This window comes from Anguilla anguilla, chromosome 18, assembly GCF_013347855.1.
Source record: "Anguilla anguilla isolate fAngAng1 chromosome 18, fAngAng1.pri, whole genome shotgun sequence".
NCBI lineage: Eukaryota > Metazoa > Chordata > Actinopteri > Anguilliformes > Anguillidae > Anguilla > Anguilla anguilla.
In genome coordinates, this window is record NC_049218.1 from 17,325,883 (window position 1) to 17,348,598 (window position 22,716).

The 22,716-nt window shown below is 42.6% G+C and overlaps 1 protein-coding gene across 2 annotated transcripts in view; it reads left to right on the forward strand.

Moving 5' to 3' along the window:
- The window catches only part of LOC118218058 (pro-neuregulin-3, membrane-bound isoform), a 353,663-nt gene extending 334,088 nt beyond the window's left edge, over positions 1-19,575 (forward strand). For both annotated transcript variants that reach the window (XM_035400435.1, XM_035400436.1), the window contains 3 exons: positions 4,612-4,733; positions 6,863-7,048; positions 17,618-19,575. In XM_035400435.1, coding sequence (XP_035256326.1) covers positions 4,612-4,733; positions 6,863-7,048; positions 17,618-18,233 — 924 coding nt within the window. In that variant the 3' untranslated portion in view covers positions 18,234-19,575. The remainder of the gene's footprint in view (positions 1-4,611; positions 4,734-6,862; positions 7,049-17,617) is intronic.
- The last annotated feature ends 3,141 nt before the right edge of the window (positions 19,576-22,716 follow it).

The following is a 22,716-nucleotide window of genomic DNA, read 5'->3' on the forward strand; positions in this document are numbered from 1 at the left end:
GGCAACTCGGAAGCCAAATGCATTTTAGGAGAGAATCCTCACAAATCATAAAAGCATGGCTTTGGGTGGTCATCTCTACTGTCTCCTGTAGATTAAAACATTCATTACAGTAACCCACCCCGGCCTCAGAACACATCCCCTTAAGAGCCATGACAGAGGCAGCCCTGCTGAATTTATCACATGCTCCGCTGTGCTTTTTATTGAAATGAATACCGATATTGATTTTATAAGCAGCGTGCAAGTCTCAGTGCAGTGCTATATTCTGTTCATGTTCTTTATTCCTTATAATACCGCAGTGTTACTGAATCACAGGGCAGGCCCAATTCTGCACACCGGCTCCAGTTTCTTGCTTACAAGAGATAGTACTGATATTTATGATACTGGGTGATGATTATTTTGTAGAGAGGACAGGTTTCAGATGCTACACTCTTTCTTTTGCACGTGTTGCCAAATAGGTTTAGTATCAAAGGAAACTCCCATCAGTCGCAAATATTAATGTGGAATGGCTGAGATTTTTAGCTGTATCGGAAGACTAATATTCATTCAAATTATGATTTAAAGATTGCTCTAAGTGGCATCTAAATTATGTGATGTGGTTTTGGATGGAAAGCTGTTTAAAAATAAAAATCAAAAATTGCAATACCCCCATTAGAGAAATCCATAGAACTGGTACTTTCTTGTCAATGTCAGCGGTGGCAGGAATGTGAATTTTGTTTATACCGTTGCTGCTTCTTCCTGCCAATCACGTACCCCTCTGTTTAGCAACACATCATTACTGTTGTCTTTCTGTGGCACCGTGTGGGACTAATTGGGAGTTTGCCTCGATTAACGTGTTGCACACTTTGGCTTCTGCTACGGGCATAATCCGCTTTCCTGTGTGTAACAGCTGACTGTTGCCTTTTGCCTGTAATAACCAGCGTGAATTAATGTTCAGAACTGCACTCAATATCAATTAGCAGCTGCTCGGTGAAGACTGAATGAAAGGCTAAAATAATATCCCGAAACCACAGAAACGCAAACAGGAAACAAAGCGTATTGAGTGACGTTTGGGGCGGGAGTGGGGAGCTCCTGCTAGATGTTGTGTTCTGCAGTCTATTTCAGTGGATTAACAGAGAGGCCAGCCATGTCTGTGACTAGCACTCATTTCTTTTCATTATCTTCTTTCTCCACTCCGAGCAATTCGAGTTGGAGATTTATGTGCTGCCACTGCAATTTTGAGCTGAAGTCCGATGCAGAGAGAAAAGATGTCTTTTCTCCTTCCTTCTCTCTCTGTCTCGTGTCCTCCATCTTCCCTTGTTTTTACCCAACAGATAACAAAGAATTACTTCATTAATCTGCCTGAACACCTTTAGACACTCCCTCTGTCTTTTATTGCTTGAGGGGCCTGTTATCCAGGTTTAACACCAAAATTTACCTCTTTTGTGTTCTTACGGAACTCTAGAACAATAATGGAAACAGTATCAGACCTAATTCCTGTGCTTTGGGCTCCAACAGTTGATAAAGGGTGGATTAATGTCTCCCTCTGTTTGAGTTGTTCTGATTATGCTGTCTCCCACAGGTTTCTGTTTTGTACCCAAATTTAGACAGTATGAGGTATGGGTTTAACCTGTTCTGGGAATGCTTCTGAGAGCTGGGAGATGTAAGCATTCAAAAAAACAAAGTTCTCTTTTTGGCCAGGTTTTGCTGTAAGAGCTGATTCAGTGAGGCACATGAACGACTTTCAGTTATCCACCTGCATCAGGAGTAGGGCTTCCCCTGACAGTTTGGGGGCCCTAAGCAAAATTACATTCTCTTTTAATATCTCTTTTTAGTATTATTTTAAGTAACTTCACTTTGAAGAAATGAATATTTAATCACTTGGATCACATCACATTTTACAGCAAAAGGAGGGGGGGGGGGTGTCCAACAGGGCAGCCCTGATTAAGGCTGATCATTTAATTTTGGGGAAAAAAACAGCTCACCAGGGACCCCTATTAGTCATGGGGGCCTTATGCAACCACACAGTCCAAGTATAGCAAGAAACGGCTTTGGTCAAGAAAGACCATGAGGAGATTTACGACCTTTACGACTCGACTCAGATTCAGTGAGGCTGCCTGTGATTCACAGTGCATGCTGGGTAAAATTTGCTCCCCAGAGGCAGCGGGATCAATGTAGGCAAGGGGAAGTTTTGATAGGCTCCTGCAAAGAGACAGGGTGGGCTGAGAAATAGCTCTGTTTTTCACCTCCTGGAACACAAAGTCTCTCTTTCTCTCTCGCTCTGTCTCTCTCTTTCTCTCTCTCCCCCCCTCCCTCTCTCCAGCCTTCAGTACCTCTCCATCCAGGAGAAGGCCTTGCTGACTGAACCTTTCCAGTGTTCCTCAGACAGAGGATGCTGGAATGAATGTCTTCTTCATGCTCATAATAACTGATGCATTCCCCCGAGCTCCCTCTGAAACCTCTTTGGCCTGCATGTATAAACCCTGCCTGCCAATGCCAGGCTGAATAGCGCCATGTGTAGCTGTCCTTCCTTTCCTCTCTTGGTGGCTGAATGAGGCAGAGCCAGAACGCAGAGCTCAAAGACAAAGTCTTGGACCTCAGATCCATAACACTCTAGCCTGCGTCCAAACAGGAAGCAGGAAAACCCACAATGTGTTTGCCAGTCACGGTCCCTAAGGACTGAGACTGAGCTCGGCATCCTTCCCATGTGCCAGTCAGTGGCCCAGCAGCCTGGCCGACGTGAGCGCAAGGCCATGGTACTGCTCCACAGAATCAAAGTTCCCTCCATCCTACCCACTCCACCCCATAATTCAGATACACAACTGGCATCCAGTTTGAATGTCTGCCCCTAGATAAGGACAATGAACCGAGTGCTTACCCCAGGGATTGGCATGGTGGCTTTGCTGTGGGATGGCCGGGCTCTAATGTCTGCCGATGCACAGGTCTGCTCTGGGCTACTGACAGGGGACCGCTGTCCCAGTTTCTGATACGGCTGCTGCCTGTGACTCCTTAAAATTCACCATTCATCACCAAATGTTCATTTGTCATCGTTTAATACGCCGTTCTGAAACGTCCCCGTCTTCCTAGCCACAGAATCCTGTGACTGAAGCGGGAAATGTAGTGCATCAAATCCTGCGGGGTATTCATTCGCCCCGCTAAATGTGAGAGGATGGTGAAATGCCTGTCTGGAAGGATTTACTTACTATACTTTACTTACACATGCAGTGCCAGTCTCAACACTTCTCCTCACGTGAATCTGTGACTATTTCAAGCTACCCCCAATTAGGTTAAACTGCTGGTATAAACCGGATTGGGGGAAAAACTGGAGGCTTTAAAAAAGATAACTTTTTCTCATAATTTCAAATGATGTGGCTCTTCTCTATAATTGAAAAAAATGATGGCATCATTTTAAAACACAACCCAAAAAGCTCCAGCTAGACATGTCATCTCATGTGGAGGAAATACCAGACCATCTCCTTTTTAAGTGTATCACAGAACAAAATGTCCCATTTACTAGTAACGTGCCAAAAACTAGGGATACAGGTCCCCTCCACATTCCAACAAAATGGCTATACCATGACCCCATGACCCCACGACTCCACAGAGCCTACAATTTAACATGTCATCCCTTTGGCTTAATTTAGCAATTCTTTTTCAAGTCTAAAAAAGGGTGTGTGGGGGGCTGTCATGAATTCAGAGATTTTCATGGAGATTAGGTTTGTACATGTAAGTGAGGCAGCCAGTATTCTTTGATGGTGAGGGAGATTAGGAACCGAGACTTAACTGAGGCCACCAGTGCTCTGTCATGTTGAGGGAGATTAGGGATGGAGATGTAACCAAGATGGCCAGTGCTCTGTCATGGTGAGGGAGATTAGGGATGGAGATGAGACTGAGACAGCCAGTGTTCTGTAATGGTGAGGGAGATTAGGGATGGAGATGTAACCGAGATGGCCAGTGTTCTTTAATGGGTTCCTGCTGTATTTTTTTACAGAGGGAAGCTGACAACGGCACAGTTGCTGCTGAATGATTGGTCGGAGTACATTGTGACAATACTTTCATACTGTATGTTGACATGAGCATCTAAGTGAAAAGAGAGGTCTTATAAACAATAAAAGGCACCTTCTTAGTCTACAGGGTGTCATAAATTTTTCATCTTAATATTTATGTGTTTTCCTCACTGTGTACACACACACACACACACACATACAGTGTGCATACTGGGTGCACTGTATTGCACACTGTCATATCTGTGAGATATAGATCTGTCATTTTTTATTGCTTTTAGCAAGAAATACACACAGTGGCCTGATGAAATATTATCAATGTACAGACAATGCATGAAATATGGTAAATCCTGATATGTCACATATCTCACTAGTGGATGGCTTTAGCAGATAAATTTGCCTACAGATGGTACTTGAAGATAGACAGATTTAGATAAGCAGATGTAGGACTCAGTATATATTCTTTTTTGATTATGTTAATACCAATTATTAGTAATACTACCGTTGTTCAACAAAATCAAAAATGTTGTGATTCTTTAGTATTGTTGAGTGTAGCATGATGAATATTATTCATCTTTTATGTACCAGCACCATGTATTTGATTGCATGTTCTTTCCTTGTTTTTTTGCAGTACTGTAAAGGCAATGGGTCCTCCCCTCCTCATGGTGGAGCTGTTCATGAGTCCGGCTTTGTCCAACAAAGTGTTGCATTAGCTGCTCACTCAAGGGTTGTGCCAACTGGAAAACACCACAGGTAGGACATGCCACCAGCGCCAAATCCATCTGTGCGGAAGAGAAATAAGACATGAGGCTAAATACATTTTATCAACATACTTTTGACTGTTCACATGATTGGAAGGTATGCCAGTGTAAGGATCACCACAACTGGTGCTGGTTGCATCTCGTGCACTTGAACTACCTTGGCATACATCACATTATATCACTTAGATCATAGCAGACAGTTGGTTGTTCTGCATAATTTAGATTGAAAGAAAATTATGGAAGATCAGTTAAAACATTTTTGCTGATTTTTTTTTCATACTTAAAACTGTCACATAGAGGTTGTGCTACGACATTTCTTTTAATTCTGATCCATCTGATGAAGTTATCCTTATTTAAACCTTATTTTTCTGGACTGTTATTTCCACAGTCCAGAAAAAACCATGAAAAAGCATTTCAGATTGGTTCGCTGTTTACAGGTTTTTTTCCCAAATATACCAACCTCCACTGGAAGCATGCAAGGAATGGGGGTTTCACAGCAGCATGTGAGTTATTTTTATTAAAGACAGAATGATAATAATGCTCCCTGAAAGTATGGTTGGATATACTTTACAGTAATCCAGGGAGAGGCAGTGAACCAAGAAATTGAATTATCTACAGTATGGCATAACAGCAGCAGTGATAATAATAGTAATAGATTTACAGAACGTTAAAATGAATTACAGCCACTGTAATTGGTGATAAACATGGTAATCTTCCATTCTGTAATGGTGTCGAGAACACAACTGCATTGTGGACAGCACCAAAAAATAAATAAATCTGACTCCATTTATGAGCGCATGGTGGGATCATAACGGCCTTTGTGGCAGTTTGCGGTTTCAAAAGCACTTGTCTTAAGTCTGTGCCAAGATGACTTTTCTCATCAGCATTCCCCAACAACAATTTGTAAGTTAAAAAAAATCAACTGGAATGGTACTACTTGTCAAAGGTAGCGTGTGCTGCTATGTGAGCTACTGCATGCAGCCACACTGGACAGGATTGGTTCCGAATCCTTGCTCAGGTGCAAATGTAATCCCTTTTCTACCATAGAAGAACCAGCAGGGGTTTCCAGGACACCTGCTAACTGTGTTCCGCGTCAGTCGGGGCTTGGCGCGATGCTGGCCGGGACAGTTTTACACAAAACTGGAACTGTAACATTTGTCTGGTCTGAGTGTTTTATATCGGTATGAGCACAGCCATCCCCCAGATCGCTCCACAAACCAGCCGTGGGCTTTCAGTGCAAAAATGAAGCAGAAACTGCAATGAAAGCTGGGCCTTCATGTGCCAAAAGTAGTGGGGCTAACGTGACCCCGACAGTCCCGTCAGGATTTCCTGCCTCAATATTTTGTTCCACTTGAGTTGCTTGAGCTGAACGAAGTGCCGTTGTAACCCCGGCCGGCATTTCCTGGCATGCTGCTCGTCTTCTGACAGAGAAAGTGAAACATCTCTTTTTCTCTTCTCTTCTTTTTTTTTACGAGAGAAAAGTTTCTTTTCACTTGATTTTATTTCCATAACTCAAACACGGCAGCCAATAAAGGCAGTGCTTTAAATCTCATCCATATGTTTGCATCCATTTCTTTTTAGCAGCTTTTCAATATCTAATTACCTCAAGGGCCAACCCGACTTGTAATTAAGGAAACGCGCTTTAATAACAAACCAAAATCTCAAACTGAGATTTAGGGGTCAGGGAATAGAGGTCCAGTTCTTCTCAGAGGAAGAGTGAGATTGAAAAAGTGAGCTAATTCTGGCAAGGATACTTTTCTGTCCCATGTGCAACCGCATGGACGGTTGGTTTTTAAGCCTTTTATGTACCAGAACAGGGAGTGTTTGCGATAGAGCCAAAATAAAACAGTTGTTTTGAGTGAATTTGGCGTGTGTATAAAAACATAAGAATACAAATGTAGTTCAATGATGGGAAAAGACCAGTCTAGGCTGCTGCCTTTAGCTGTGTGTCCAGCATTAGTTTGTCCAACTTGGTGAGTGAGAGTGAGTGTGAGAATTAAAAAAAACGTCACACCATCTCTGCTGATGAAAAAAATTACTTGTTGTGGTGGCATTCATTGAATCAGTTACCCTTTCCCCTTTGAATCTGTGACCTTTAACACTGCCTGTGTCCAATTTCAGGAGCGGTTCCCTCTCTCACAGTCCAGACCAGAGAAGCAGAGCTGGCCACCGGGCAGCCCCTCGCAGAACCCCACCCATTTCCAGAGGAAGGCTGAATCCCATGGGAGGGTCTAGGGATTCTGGGCCCGCCTACCAGCACCTGCAGGAGGCGGAGTCTTCGGAGAGGGAGGTGGAGTCTTTGAGAGGGTAAGACAGTATTTGTGGGTTTGACAGGTTGTGGTTTAAAACACACTTCCTACAAGGCTGATGCATCAAATACTCTTACAAAACTCAAACAAGCATGCACAGAAAGCCATCCCCCTCATATGTTCTCACGTGCTATGGGCTGAAAACCATAGAATGTATTGTTCCTAGTATTTTCTTTGTGATACCACTTCCAGAAAAAAATTTAAATGTGATAAATGCTATACTCAGCAAGTATTTTTACATACATATACACTATACTTCACAAACAAATTCTACAGATATTGATGACCTATTTTGAAACATGTCAGGTTTGATTGATGTACTTAAAATATAAGTGTGATGATGTGAAAAGCCATTTTCAAGTATAAACACTTATGTTTGTTCCACATACCTATATGTCTCACAGTATTACAAGTAAACAAATTTGTGTATATGCTTGCCTTTTTAAGTACCTGAAGCAAATAATATCAGGTAGTGTCTGTACCGGAGGGGAGATTCATTTCCACAGCCCTCTAGGGCCAAAGTGGAGTTGTCTTTGAGTGATTGACATTACTTTGATTGCAACAGGAGCAGGTGAGGATGTCTTGAAGAGACAGAATATATTTTTTTTCGTAAAGTAGGTCACATGCTGCTCCAGTCGTTAGCTTCAGAAAAAATGGTGGCTGTCTCTTCAATAAATTTTCTGCAAAGTTTTTTGTTATGTCTCGCATATCAGTGGCAATCCAAATGCCAACAGCCAACAGCCTGCAGACAAGGCCCTTTGTTTTTATTTCAGACAGACAGAGGGATTTATTCTGTACTGTGAAATCTGACAATTCAATTTGGGTTTGTTCACCCAAAGATCCAGTGCTGCTACAGGGTCATTGAACGCACCACCCCTGAATGTCAGTTTAATGCACTAAACTAACAAATGCACTGTCTGAGAAAGCGTAAGATGTAGGGGAGATAGGCTTTTGTTAATCTTACTCTGGCAAAGCACCCGTTAACAATGTGACCTCAGTGCAAAAAGGGGTTTGTTAAACAGAGCCAAGGCCCCCTCAAAGGGGTGGCATTAACCACACCCACAAAAAGAGACTCAGTCAGGATTTAGCTGCTCTGCCTAAGAGGAAATTAATTTGTTAATTTGTCCTGTGTATGTATGTGTGCATTTCTTGTAGTTTTTGAAAACGAAAAATGATATGGCATGCATATACACTGCTAATTAAATTCTGATGCTGCAAACGTTATGTCATGATGGGTGTTAGAATATTGATCATTGAAGATGTTCTTTTGCCACTGTACCTCAAAGGTTTTTCTGTGCAAGATGTTTCCTCTACTTTATTTAAGTATCGTAAGCAAAAGGCACATATGCACACACACACACACACACACACACACACACGCCCATGTTTGCTCAGTTGCTTGGTGAGAGGTTAGCGTTGACCTATTTTCACAAATCATCACTGAGAAAGGAACCCATTCTGCTGGCATATTGTATCTTTCTAATACTCAAAGATACGCCAGGCATGAGGAGCTTTTAAGATGAGAACTGGCCGTTCAGCTTATCTAGGCAAGCCATTTGTCCGCTCTTTAACATTGCAAGGGTCACTGTTTCCACTGTAAGCTGTTAAATTATTACATGCATGAATAATTCTGCGAGAGGAGGTAAAATAAACTATTGTGCATCAATATGAACTTTGAAATAGCATCTGTTATTCATTGCACTATGCCCTTTTGGAAAGATAAGGACATAGACAACCCTCCCAAATTTCCCTACGGTAGACAGTGAAGTTATATAGTAATAGTCCTGGAGCTTCTCAATTCTGTAACACATCACTGTCCTTCTTAAAGTGCGGAGGCCAAAATTGGTCACTACTGCATAATGTGTACGACTTCTTCAATTTCTTTTTTCTGCATGTCCCAGCATTCCATCTGTATTTTTCTTGTTTTGGGACAATGAATGCGATTTTTTGTGAAGGTGCGTTCTTTGAAACGTGTGCAGTGAGCTGATTCCACCCCCCCCCCCCTCCCCCGGCAATCTGTCAGGGGGAATACTGCAGCTACTCTGCCAGTGCTCTGCCAAGCCCATGTGTAGTACTGATCACAGGCACCCAATCAATCAGTCTTTACTGAGCGATGTACTGGAAGGGTTGCCCTAAATCTGCCCTTGTACCCCTACTCCCTCGCAAAAACATCCCCGAGCCAGGCTTATTCAGATACCTGGATGATTTATATAAGTTAAAAAATGAATATGACACTCTCAATCCCAGCTGGAATCTCTGAGATTGAAAATTCACATCTTTTCAGATTGTGAAATGGCAGTTTTGTCAAGATCAGTCAGGTTTTACTCAATGGAAACACATCTACCTCTGTTTCAGTAATTTTAAAGAACTGAAAGAACTGTTGCTTTTTAAAAAAAAAAAAATTTTAAAGAAAGAAACAGACTAAAGTTGAAGCAGCCACTCCACAGAGATGATGCATAATGAATTTGATCTCAAACTTTTGGCTCCTCTGCCTCTCGCTCGGTTTTGTGTGCATCTGCTTCATCTCGATTCGTGTTTTCCACCTGCATTCCTCCGCCTTCAAATCCCACGCCGCTGCGCTCTCCCTGTCGAGGCTTTCCAAATAAAGCATCGCCACGTAAAGCCCAGCTTTTGTTCAGACAAAGTTCATTTCATTCCCGCAGTCGAGTTTTGAGAGGCAGTTTCTCTTTTTGTTAAGAACAATCAATTGACTACATTTTCTCCACCTCATTCTCTTTTTTCATACTTTACTGAGCTCCATGTACGAGTAACCCAGTGATAACCTACCTCAGAAAATAATGCAATGTGACGCAAGCTCCGATAAGATAAAAGAGAGAGATGAAACCGTAGTATCTAGTTGTGCCATGTTGGAAACATTATAAACACAGATATGGCACAAACAAAGTCAGCATGGCCTTGCCAGGGAGACTGGCAGGTGCCAGCAGGCCCAGATTCCCACACGGGGCAGGTTGTAATTTTCAGGAGGTGGAAACAAAACTGCAGTCACACTTAAGGCATTTTGCAGGAGCTTTACCCAGAGCAACTTGCACGGTTCTCCTTGAATCCCATTCATACAGCTGGGTATTTACTGAAGCATTTCAGGTTAAGTACTTTTGCTCAAAGGTACACCCGCTGCACCTCACCTGGGAATTGAACCTGCAACCTCAGAGCGCAGTTCCCTAACCATTATGTGACACTTCCGCTCCAGTTCCTAACAAAATAGGAGCAGGATGGAGAGGCTGTGGGGCCTGCATTTCCCCTGAACATGAAGCCCTTCCTGAGCCAGAGAGGCTGGTGTTCCTCTTGAGATAGAGGAGGGAATGTATGATTATGCCAGTGCAGTACAGCACACTGCCATTATCTGAGGGGGACTGTCCGTGATACAAATACAAAAACAAAAGAAAGGTGCATTCTTAGTACATCCTGTATGCTCCACGGTTACTTAATGCAGATGTTTTTTTTAGGCACAGTGGATTCTCCCCATCCTGTTTCATTGGTTTTTGTTTCACATATTCTTTGGCAATATTATTGTAAATGCCAGTGAAGGCTATTTGAATTTGAATACGAATACCTGGGGGGCGGGGGGGGGGGGGGGGGGGGGGGGGGGGGGGGGGGGGGGGGGGGGGGGGGGGGTTGGGGGATGGTTGTGAGAGAATGAAACGAGGACTACGTATTTCACAAAAATCATACATTTCTGTCCAAAGCCTACACGAAGGATAGACAGAGAGACTGAATCGTGAGAGTGTCTGTGCTGTTGTGGCTGAAAGCCGAGCCTGTAAGATTCTCCTGCTGACAGGAAGCCCGCACTCTTATCTCCCACAAACGGCTCACGGAGAGGTTCGGTCTGTGCTGCCTTTTTTGTTAGCAGTATTTTTAGATAAAGGCACCTGTCAGATTACTTCCAGCCTCTCCTGTACATCCTGCCAGGAGAATACGTGTGCATAATTGAGGACTGCTAATGTCTCGCCGCCATCGCGGACACACCGTTTAACGTCAGATCGACAGGAGGACTCTGGGATAGATTAACCACTGGGTCGTCGCTTACTGCCAGTTTCCTCTCTATCTGCAAGGTCACTTTAATCGTGATTGCTTCTGCTGACAAGGTCATTTCTACGACGTTAGTGTTGAAATGCTGCCCCCTCCCTGCGTTCCGCTCCATCTCTCTCCCCTTTCCACCACACCCCTATCTCTTAATCCGTTTTTTCTCACTTTCACACAGGCATTTTGTATCTCTCTCATCTCTCATCTCTCATCTCTCATCTCTCGTCGGTCTTGTATCAGCAATGACTCATTTTTGGACATTGGCATTGGAGAGCCATCCCATCCCCTCCCCTCTGTGATAGCCAGACCCCTTCAAAGGAGCCCCACCGTCTGTGATATCCCTAACCCTCTGCAGCTAAGAACAAGCTCTCCCTCTCTCTCTCTCACTCTCCCCCTTCCTCTCTCTTTCTCTCTGTCTCGCTTCATTAGGAGGCAGTTGTGAAAAGTGATCCAGGATCACATGTGTATTGCATGTGGACGGTGGTGGGGGGTGTTAGGGGCTTGAGGAGGAGGAGGGCTGGGGGGGCTTGTAGTGGTGCAGCAGACAGAAAGGGGGAAAGGGCTGGTACAGCATTGCCGTGGATCCTTCAGGAAAGCACTGAAGGGCTGAAGAGCTGAGACAGGCAGACTCTGAGTGCTGCACACAGGCGTTAGAAGCCCACTGTACAGCCAGGCCTTTAATCAGGGGTCTGCAAACCCCTCTAAACCCTCTCAGGTCTGTGCACAATTAGTCTTCTCTCAAAGCTTCTCCCACCAGGGGGGCAAACAGCATTCAGAGAGAGAGAGATTACAGGTGGTGCTTCATTAAAAAATGATAAATCTCTCATTCTCCACGCCGAACGATAAATAATTTTAATCTCGGATCTGATAAGATTGCACCACATTTAATCATGTCTGCTGGATCCTGCCAGTGATCGCTGCAACAGTGATGTCTATTGCACAAGACGATGAAACGCAAACCCTGGAGCTGATTAATTAAACACCCATTCACAATCTAGTCAGTAGATTATATATATATATATATATATATATATATATATATATACATATATATATATATACAGGGCAGTGAGGAATCCAGAAGTTTTAACAGTTAGCACCCTCATTCAACGTTTGGCACTCTGAAATACCGAACACATGTGTATCAACAGTTAGAGCTTCTCAGTTATCCAACATATAAAATATGTTTATTTGAATTAATTTAGTAATTATTATTAAAGATATTATTTATCAGTTAAATTTCAAAAGTTGTTGATAGGCAGAGCAAATTGTTGGATCAACCTTTGTCAAAATGTACTACTCACGACTGGATTCAAATTAAGAAATGTATTAAGTTACAAGAAAAAATATAAAATCCTTTTAGACCAACAGATCATACTTGCCGTTTCACAGTCTGGTTTCTCTCTAGTTGCATTGCGTTCTTCCTGTAGTTTTGTTGCAATTTTATAACAGTTTCTTTTGCTAGAAACCACAAGATATTTGTCGTCTGCCTCTTGATCTTCCTGGTTTTCTCCTGTTAACATTACTGCCCATCAGTTTGGCCCTTCTGAGTGTGTACTGAACACTGCACCTGGAAATCTTAAGCTTCTTTGCAATTTCTCATGGGAAATAACTTTGCCACTATATGTTTACTTGGCACCACACATCGAAGCCTTATGTCTTCTTTGCCATATTTCTTGAAGCTTTAGTACCTATTTTCCTTACACTGTAGGTCAAAATCATGAGGTTATTTGTGTTTTCTTTTTTAAACTTAAGTTAGATATGATTTCCGTCAAATTAAGTACCGTTCCAGAGTGACTACTGTGTGAAAAAAATACTAATGTCTGTATGGTTTTTACCCTTTGCTATTATTATTTTTTATTTTTTTTGCCTGTTTTACTAACAGAACTCACTCTAAAGAATCTCTTGTTGTTCACTTTGTTAACTGCTTTTATGAATTTAAAGGCCTCAATCAATCTCTTTTTACTAAACGTGATGAAATTAAGCATCTTAAGTCTTTCCTCATATCTTTCATACCAGGAACCAATTTAGTTACCCTTCTTTGAACCTTTATCTTTCTTTTAGTATGGTGCCCAGAGCCACACACAATATTCTAAGGGTGGTCTGTAAAGGTATTGTGTAAGATTAGTTTAGCGTCCTTGGAGTTATACTCAATACTTTTGGCTATACATCCCAGCATTCTGTTAGCCTGTTTTTTACTGCTACAGCACAGTGATATAGAGAGGTTTTGATCTACAATTACTCCCAAGTCTTTTTTTTTTCAGATTGAGCACATTCCAATTATTGTATGTTCCTCCCATAAAATAGTCCTGCCTACTTTTTTATTTACCTTGTGTAGCATTTCCCACGTGTAACTTTACATTTAGCTATATTTAATTTAATTTGACAGGTTTCTGCCCACTTCTGGATTCTATTTGAATCTGCTTGGATTACTTTAGTAGATTCCTAACTGCTAAACCTCCCAGTTTTGTATCGTCTGCAAATTTAACTAATGTACTTTGAATGTTCCTGTCAAGGTTGTTTATGTAAATGTAGAAGAGCAGTAGTCCCAGCACCAATTCTTGTGGGACTCCACTTCCCACAGTACCTCTGATAAGATCCCTCCTACTATTACTCTCTGTGTTCTACCCTGTGGCCAGTTTTCAACCCACTCTGAAATATGTCCTTTCTACTATAATTGCTACTGTCTTCATTTTGATAATGAGTCTCTCTTGTAGTACCTTATCAAATGGTTTTTGGAAATCTAAATGTATAGTAGCATAAGCCTTGCTACAATAAAAACACCTGGTACTGCAACTCATATGTATGGCTGCCTCTGGAACAGGCTCACTTGTCTTCAGTGACTGCCGATAGCAACAGCAGGGCAAATTCTGAAGTATGCAGAAACATCTTATCTGCTCAGATCCAACCAAATGCCTCAAAACTCATTGCATGGTGCTTCACCTAGCAACAATGACCCAAAACATACTGCTAAAGCAACCAAGGATTTGCTCCCATCGTGAATTCAATTGAACATGTTTTTGACTTGCTGAAGAAAAAACTGGAGGCAAAATGCCCTATAAACACACAGAAACTGAAGATGGCTGCAGTACAGGCCTGGCTGAGCATCACCAGGGAAGATGTCTATGGGTTGCAGATTTTTGGAAGTCATCGAATGAAAAGTATTTTCAACCAAGTATCAAATATGATTACTTTATTTCAGTTTATATTTGTCCAATTTCTTTTGCACCCCTTAAATTGGGGGAGCTATCATATTCATTGTTTTATTTCAGATCCAATGCCTCGAGTACATAGCCAAAGCTAAAAAAATTACATCACTGGCCCAGTACTTTTGCAGTTAACTGTATGTGTGTGTGTGCGCATGTGTGTGCGTGTGTGCACGTATGTGTGTGCGTGCATTCATGCATGTGTGTGTATACATACAAATATACACACAGTTCAGCTAATTGGGGCATAATATCAAATACAGACGTGCACTGGATTCATTATCGTAAAATTGTGTAGTAGAGTTCTGACTGGCAGCTCTGAATGTGAAAGAAAGCAGGATGCCCAGGATTCATCTCTCTTCTACTGGGAGAAAGATGGTGCTGGTTAGCATGGTACCATCTGCGCATTTTAACCTGGATACAGTCCCAGCGAGGCCACACAGTATGACCTTAGCTAATCGCTACTTTCACTAAAACGGCTTAATAAGATGCCCATAATTAATTTGCATGCAATTTACAGAGAGTGCCAGAAATCCATCTCTCTGCTACCGCAGAGCAGCTGAATGACTCATTGGGTGGGGGTGGGGGGGGGGGGGGTTCTGTTATCCTTTAAAATACTCCACTTCTTTGGCCCCCCATCCAACCACGTCTACCTCCATTGCTTTTGAAAGACTTAAAAGTAACACCATTTCTCTTGATTCCCCCTTCACACATAGAGCTGGACGTATATTTAGTCTCTTTCAGGAACTTTTCTGAGATGCGTAATTTCCTGGATTACAAAGCTCAAACAGAGGCTTAAACCACTGATTAGGCCATTACGGGAGATGGAACTCAAAGTTAAATATTGATATAATGAAAGGCGCTGGTCCATGTCAAGGATTAGATATAATTACAAAAAGATTACTTGTTGAGAGAATCTTCCCCAGTTTCACCTCCACTGAAACCTTAGCCCTGCAGATCATTAATCAGGGACGAGCAAGCAGACAGCATGTGTCAAGCACAGAAAATCATCTCGCAACTCTCCAGCAAGCAAGCAGTACAAACCCAACACAGAACCCAAAACCGCATACAAAACATATAAACCCTATTCCATTTCTCAACAATTCTTTATGCCGTCATTATTGATCCGAGACAACCCACCTGCCAGACACACTTGTCAATCTTCAGAATTTGTTTTGAATTGTCATTTAGGCTGTTAAATCATATTCACTGTTTCATTTCAAATCCAATGTGCTGGAGTATGGAGCCAAAACAGCAAAAATGAAGTCACTGTCCAAATACTTACAGACTGCTCTTCATATATAATAAATATATACAATGTCCTAGAAAATTAGTCACACCATTGAGAAAGATGAACAAAGAGCTATAAAATAAACAGTACAACTAATGAGGAAGGTTGTATGCGCAAAAAATTGATTGGGTGAATTACATTCTTTTTCACTAACACAATTGCTCAGAGAAAATCACATACAAGAGCCATTCTCAGGACAGAATAGTGGTAAATTATTAAGCATTCTTAAGCAGGGCAAAATGCCTAGCGATTCTGAATAAATCAGACCGCCTGGTAATAATGTGTGTATTAATCAGGGAAGATCTGCCATGGAGAAGTGAACAGAGTTAAGAACAGAACAGAACAGAATATGCTTTTTAATAGCTTTTGTTGGCTGTGTATAACTGAAGCCTTTTATCTTTCTGTGGGTATGACAGGTAATATGTCAGTCTTGTTATGATGGCTTCTGTTTAAGCTGCTCAAGATAACAGTTTTCTAAATAAGTAATAACAAAGGCTGTTGTTCCAAGCAGGAAGCTAGGGGGGCAAATGCAAGCAGCAAGAGGAATAACTTACTAAGTTTTCAGCATAGATCACACACAGAGAGCAGAGCTGTCTTTTATGATAGTGGTTTGTTTGCACTTGTATTAAATAGGATTCCTTTTTTCCTTTCAAATTTTAAGCCCAACTGGGTGAGAGATGCACTCTTGGAAACTGAGTCAATGCTTCAGTTTGCTGCACAATTAAAGCTAATATCATAGATTTGCTTATACAGATTAGACCAAGCCTGTTTTTTTCCTTAGATGAGTTCATAGAGCCGTTTGGCCTCTTCAGTGTCCCCTAGATTTGACCAATAGGGATCCTTCTGGCCTTGTACATGTGAAGTTTGATTGGTTTATAGTTGTCACATTTTATAATCATAAAGGCAAGGGCATCCCAAAGACTTTGTGTAATCACCTGTCAGATTGGTGCCTTGTTCTTGTGAACACGTTTTACTCAACATCAAAAACATGTGGTATATTCTGAAAGTTCTTCTGGCTGTTGGAGCGATATTTTAATGAGGTCCGCCGTTATGGAAATCTGGCATGCCTATGAGTAACACATTTGGCATTGGTTCTACAATCTGGGATTCTGTTATGCTCAATTGCATATTATTGTATGGTTTAAAGCTGAAATTTGTTTGGTGGCCAACAAATTGACCTTCAGATTCTCATGAGAATATATCCATCTTTCAAAATGGCAGAAATCCTACAGTACTACAGTATGGCAAGCCTCATTATAATGTGATAATGGGCTATTCAGCTGACAGCCAGGGGTAAACACACCTCATCAAACATACTTTCCTGGCCCTATCATCTCTTAGAAGACAAATTATATATTATTCATATACCATCAAAAATAGTGAATATGCCCAGGTCTTTATGTGTATGTACAGTGTCAGCATATGTTCTACTAGCCATATGTGTTAAGGAGATGTCTGTGCAGTTGTTTATACACATGTACAATACAGATAACATACATTGCTTTGTCAATATTATGGAGCGAGGGAATGGCAAGTGTCATCAGGGTGCAACCAATCAGTCCCCGGGGCTTGAAATAAAGAATCTGGAAGAGAGAAAGAAAAGACAGATTAAAGACCATGCGCAATAAAAATCTTTTTTTAATACAAATTCATAAAGAACCAGTGGTAATAAATGTTATGATATTAAGTACATGTTATTCTTGTGAGATTTTGAATGAGATTTTTTTTTAATCATCATCAGCAAGGCAATTTACATAAAATGTTTTTTTTTTGTTTTTTTCAACAATAAGCAGTGCTGGGCACCAGGTGATTGGCATTAGTGCACAATTGCTGCTGGAAGGCGTCATCACTGAGGCAGTGCTTACTCCTACGTGTCTGATGGACATCGCCTGTATGGAACAGGCCCTCTGAAAAGCCCTCAGCAATGACCTCTGACCTCTAACCCTCAGGGAGAGAAGCGTCTCCATCTCTGTGTGTGAGGTAATGTACCACACCCTAACGCCTCCGTTCTCTCCTCTCCCCTTTGTAGGCACCACTCTGAAGGGACCATCTGTGACCCGCGGCAGGACTCCTATTTAAATATGCAACGCCCCTTGTGTGCCGGACGCGCCTCGCAGGGGGGCCTGGCCCAGGTGCCGTGCAGCCGACTCGATGGGGGCGTGGCCAGGGCGGCCCCCGGGGGCTTCAGGTGCGCTCCCCTCCGCTGCTCTGCCTCCCCCCCGCCCTACCGCACCTGCTCTGTTCCCATCATCCCCTCCGTCCAGGGACACTACGACGACACTTCCTGTATGCAAACGGCCAGCGGCGGGACGGGGGGTGGCCCCTCTGACGCGTGTCAGCGCTCTTCCTCCTCCCCTGCCTCCACCTCCTCCTCATCCTCCTCCTCACAGTCTAAAGGGGCAGAGCAGCAGGAAGCAGTGGCGTTGCTATTGGATGAAGCGCACCAGCAGCTGAGAGAGCTAGCGCATGCCCACAGGAAGCAGGAAGACACAGGCTCCATCCACACAGCTGCCAGGGAGACTGCCTGCTTTCTGTCACTCACTGGGGGCGAAGTCGGGGGGTTGGCCCTGAGTGGGCCACCCGAGACCCGATTGGTGAATCCCAGCAGAGAACCACACAGAGACTCCGCCCAGCCCTGCGAGTGAGGGGAGGTGTGGCCCTTCTTTGTGTTTGGACCAATCAGCCCCCTGTGTTTCTTGAAACCAAGACTGCAGAGATTTTTTCAGGGAGGAGATGACGTGAAAAAAGCAACTTTAAAAATAACTGAGTTATTTAAAAAAAATAAATAATAACAAAGAAAACAAAAACACAATGTGCATACATTTTGGAAGAGTTAAAAGAAGGAACGGTGAGTGAGAGTTTAAAATGTATCAAAAAAGAAGAGAAATTATTTATATGCATTTATTTAAATGACAAGCTTCTACTTAGAAAAACCAAATAGTCTGTCATCTCCATTGTGTTTTTAAGTGTAAAAAAAATTATACATATATATATATATATATATATATATATATATATGTATTTATATATATATATGAAACAAAACGTGACCAAGTAAATGGAAGAATCTGATGTAACTTTTCTGTTGGACCAGCTCCTTCACATCTTTCAGCCTTGGAGCACAGCTGTACAGACTCCTCCCTCCTCCTCCCCAAATGCCAGGTCTGTGCGTTGACCTGACTGGAGGACGGGGGGAATTTGACATTCGACTGATTAGCGGTGGGTAGATTGTGCGTTCACTGTGTTTCTGGCCAATGGAAGCATCGGACTCTGCCTTGGGAATCCCACGCCGTTATCCACTGACACGGACTAAGGGGAAAGAGGGACTAAACGCCCCCAGACAAAGGAGCTCCTTCAGCGGGATGCCCGTGCTGCACTGACTCCTAAAGAGCAGCACATTAGCTCTGTTCTATGGGCAGCCGCCCACATACGATGGCTCGGGTCAGTTCAGCTCCTGTTATTTTCTCATGTGAGACTGGAATTTTTTAAAAAAAAGTGTTTTTGGGCAGATTTGGCAGGCATGAAGAATGAATATTGCTCACCCATCCAGACACACACACACACACACACACACACACGCCTGTGCAGGAGTACAGAGACTACAGCAGTAAGGTGGTGACATTACTGCAGTTTGAGGGCAGGGCTCTGGGGGAAGAGTATGGAAGGATGTGATGATGATGTGATGGTGTCCAGTTTGGAGAAAGAATAGTTGTCTAACAGGAGGTTCTGTGGTACAATGGCATGAGCATGTGGAGGAGATTTTGTTTTGTTTTTTGGAAGGTGAAAGGTGTCAATCAAGTGCTTTTCTTGGGGGATTGGTTTAGGAAGAGGTGGGGTAGGATGGGTGGGTTGTGTCCATGTGGTGAATTTGCATCAAGACTCCCCTTTTCTGTTTTGTTAAAAGCTTAAAAGCCAATTTTTGGTAGAGAAAAAAAAACAGATGGAAGGAGTAAAAAAAAAAAAAAAAAAAAACTCCCATGTTTTGTATCGTTACTGTAACCTGTAACCTTCTACCCCCACCCCCAAGATTGGTGCATGTAAAGATTAACATTAGTGAACGTCAGCCCAAAATTGAAAAAGAGGTTCTAACCACACAACCTGGACTCGTTAACAATCTTTATAGTTCAGCTTCATATTGTTCTCTGGGGATTTTTAAAAAAGAGGACATGGGATGGCTAGAGACACAGCTGTGTGTTCCATCTCACTGCTTCCTCCAAAGGTTCTCAATCTTTACTCCTTGAGTATCTTAAAACAAGCTCAGAATATATTCTGTGTTACAGTAGCTCTGTATGTTCAGAGGTTCCTTGTTTTCCTTGCTGAAACAGTTGAAGAGCAGTCACTGTTTTATGGGTGATCCACAGGTATTGGGGCTGTATGAAATGTTCACTGTACCAGTTAACCTGTGTGGGACTGATGTCCTTGTTTTCTCCTTTAATGTTTATATCATTTATTGTTCTGATGGCAGCTCCTAAAAGAGCTACTCTGTACTTTACACCCACCGTGAAAGTCTTACTGCATTCCAGGAGTCAGGAGATGAACACTGTCTGCCAAACTCTGCCAACTATTTACTTACTGTTTAGTTCACCAGAACTAGCACCTGTAAAATTACACAAGGCCAGTAGGGCTCTGTAAAGTGAATAAAAACTTTAGGGCCTTCCGGCTGAACTAATCGAGCATGACAACATGGCCCTAATGATGCTTTAGCCTACACTGAGTCCCCTCACGAGTTTCGTGACTCTCCTAATTGTGTGTGTGTGTGTGTGTGTGTGTGCGCGTGCGTGTGAGTGAGAGTGAGTGAGCGAGAGTGCATGTATGAGTGCAGAGACTGTGTATGCGAGTGTTTGTTTGTTTGCTTCTTTTCACATAAAATTTTACACAGGATTTTTCCACTGGGCATACACTGACATTGAGACACTGACAGATTTTTTTTTGGCTTGCCTGATTCCCCCCTGACATACTCTGTTCTTCTTGTACAGAAAGGCAGTGGTCCACACTTCCAGCCAGAGTGCAGACAGAGCCAGACTATAAGAGAACAACATCACTGTCTTAAAGGCATCAGAGGGTGCAAGAGTAGCCGTTGAGGTCCAGTTCCTGTTTGAGCCTGAAGGCCCCCCTGCTTGCTGAGTACACCATCAGAGCTTTCAGTGTGGCGAGAGGGCCAATCAGATTGTGCCACACGGCCAAACTGACCCCCACCCTGCACTGTGAAACAATGTGGGATGAAATTACAGTCTCAGAAATAATAATTTGATATTAAATGTTGGTATGGAAAGCTAAGAGCAACCCCATCTCTCTCCCCTGCGCTGTTTATTTTTCTTTTCTCCTTTTTCTTTTTTCTCCCACTCTCGCTCCCCTCTCCCTTTTCCCTCCTGTACATTGTCCTCCTCTCCCCCTCTTCCTTCAGCAGTAGTAGCAATAAAACGATCTGCAGGAATGTGCCAGTGTGAATGGGGCTGGCTAAGCATACTGCTACAGCTGGGTGATAAAATTTGGCTCCCTCACTTTAGAAACACTCTGATGCACCATAGGCACTGTCCATGCCATCTGTCCCCGAGTCTGTGCTGGATTTATTCTGTCGGCGAATGCCTGCCAGACTCATCTGCACATATACACGCATAAAAAAACCCCAATCAATTCACAACATTTACCATTTCTAGTTGTTCCTCTGTTGCAGGAGGAGATAAAAATGGGTCTCAGAATAGAATAGCTTAGTTTAGTGTGTGTGTGTGTGTGTGTGTGTGTGTGTGTGTGTGTGTGTGTATGTGTGTGTGTGTGTGCGCACGTGTGTGTTTCAGTCATGCACATTAACATTCCCTCCTCCTGACAGTGTGTGCTTCACAGTCCCTGATCACCTCTGTAGTTTACCCTGCTACAGAACTGTTGCCAGCGCAGGAACTGTGTTTGAAGCGGTCTCTGTAGGGTGGGGCCAGACTGTGTGTTGGGGCCCAGTGTAAAGAGATGAGGCACTCTTTAGGGGTGGGGCCCAGTCGCTGGGGTGGGCACTTATCATTGGCGATTGGCTTGTGAAAACATGTGAAGTTACCTGATTGGTTGCAGCATCTCCACCACAGACGTATCACCTCAGCTATCAGAGATCACATTCTAATTGTCTGATTTTGCACAGGAAATAGAGGTCTGGTGTCTCCTCCACTCCCTGCAGCCTCTTGCTGTAGACATAGGATTACCCATGAAGCAGTACAGAGAGTATGCTCTATTCATTTTAGCCATTCACCCAGCTCACCTCTTAGTCTTGCTCTCGATAGGTTAATACCAATGATGGAGTAACAGACGCATAAATATGAATGTCCCTAGACAATGGCGGATAAAGAAGGAGAGAGCAGACGGAAGCCAATCCTCAGACCCTCGCTTTGAGTCACGGAAAAACTCCAGCACCAATGCACAGTGCTCTCAGGCTGCTTTTGCCATGTTGCAGCAATGACATGTTCCAGGGACCTTATGTAACGATCATGCAACTTGTTTGGTCTCTGCCCAGAAATCCCACACATCTAGTGCACACTCTTGGCCCATGTAGTGCATATCTATTGTGCAATCCTCATTGATGATGTACCCAAAGGGCCTCTGGGTAGCGTGTAAATGTAAGCTGTGATGGACGAATGAGTCTGGTATTTAACTGACCTGAGAAACATGGTGAACAATCTTGTTTCTGTAATGCCCTAAAAAAAAACTTATTTCTGTTCCTTTTATTTTTTTATTTTGTTTTTTTTTTTTTTTCAATAAAGACGAGTTTTGGTGTTGCACAGGATCCTGGTAGTGCTCTTATTTTCATTGTGAATGAAACTAAATGGCCTGCTTTTTTCCAGAAAATATTAAGACCAAACTATTACAGTTAAAAGGCCCTGATTAATATGGTCCTACAGTTCAAAAACTCTGCTAATTAACCATATATTCAGTTTTTTAAAAAAAGTACTGGTATTGCAGTTCAAAAACCCTGGTAAATAAGTTATTTTAAAACACTGATAGAGAACCTGATTAGTGGTAACAGACTGTAATAATTAAATATAGAAGCTTTATTATTACAAAATCTCTGATATTGTATTACTGCTGAATAATCCCGATTACCAACCATACATTGCTGCTCCAAAATCCTGTGATTAGATATTACAGTTA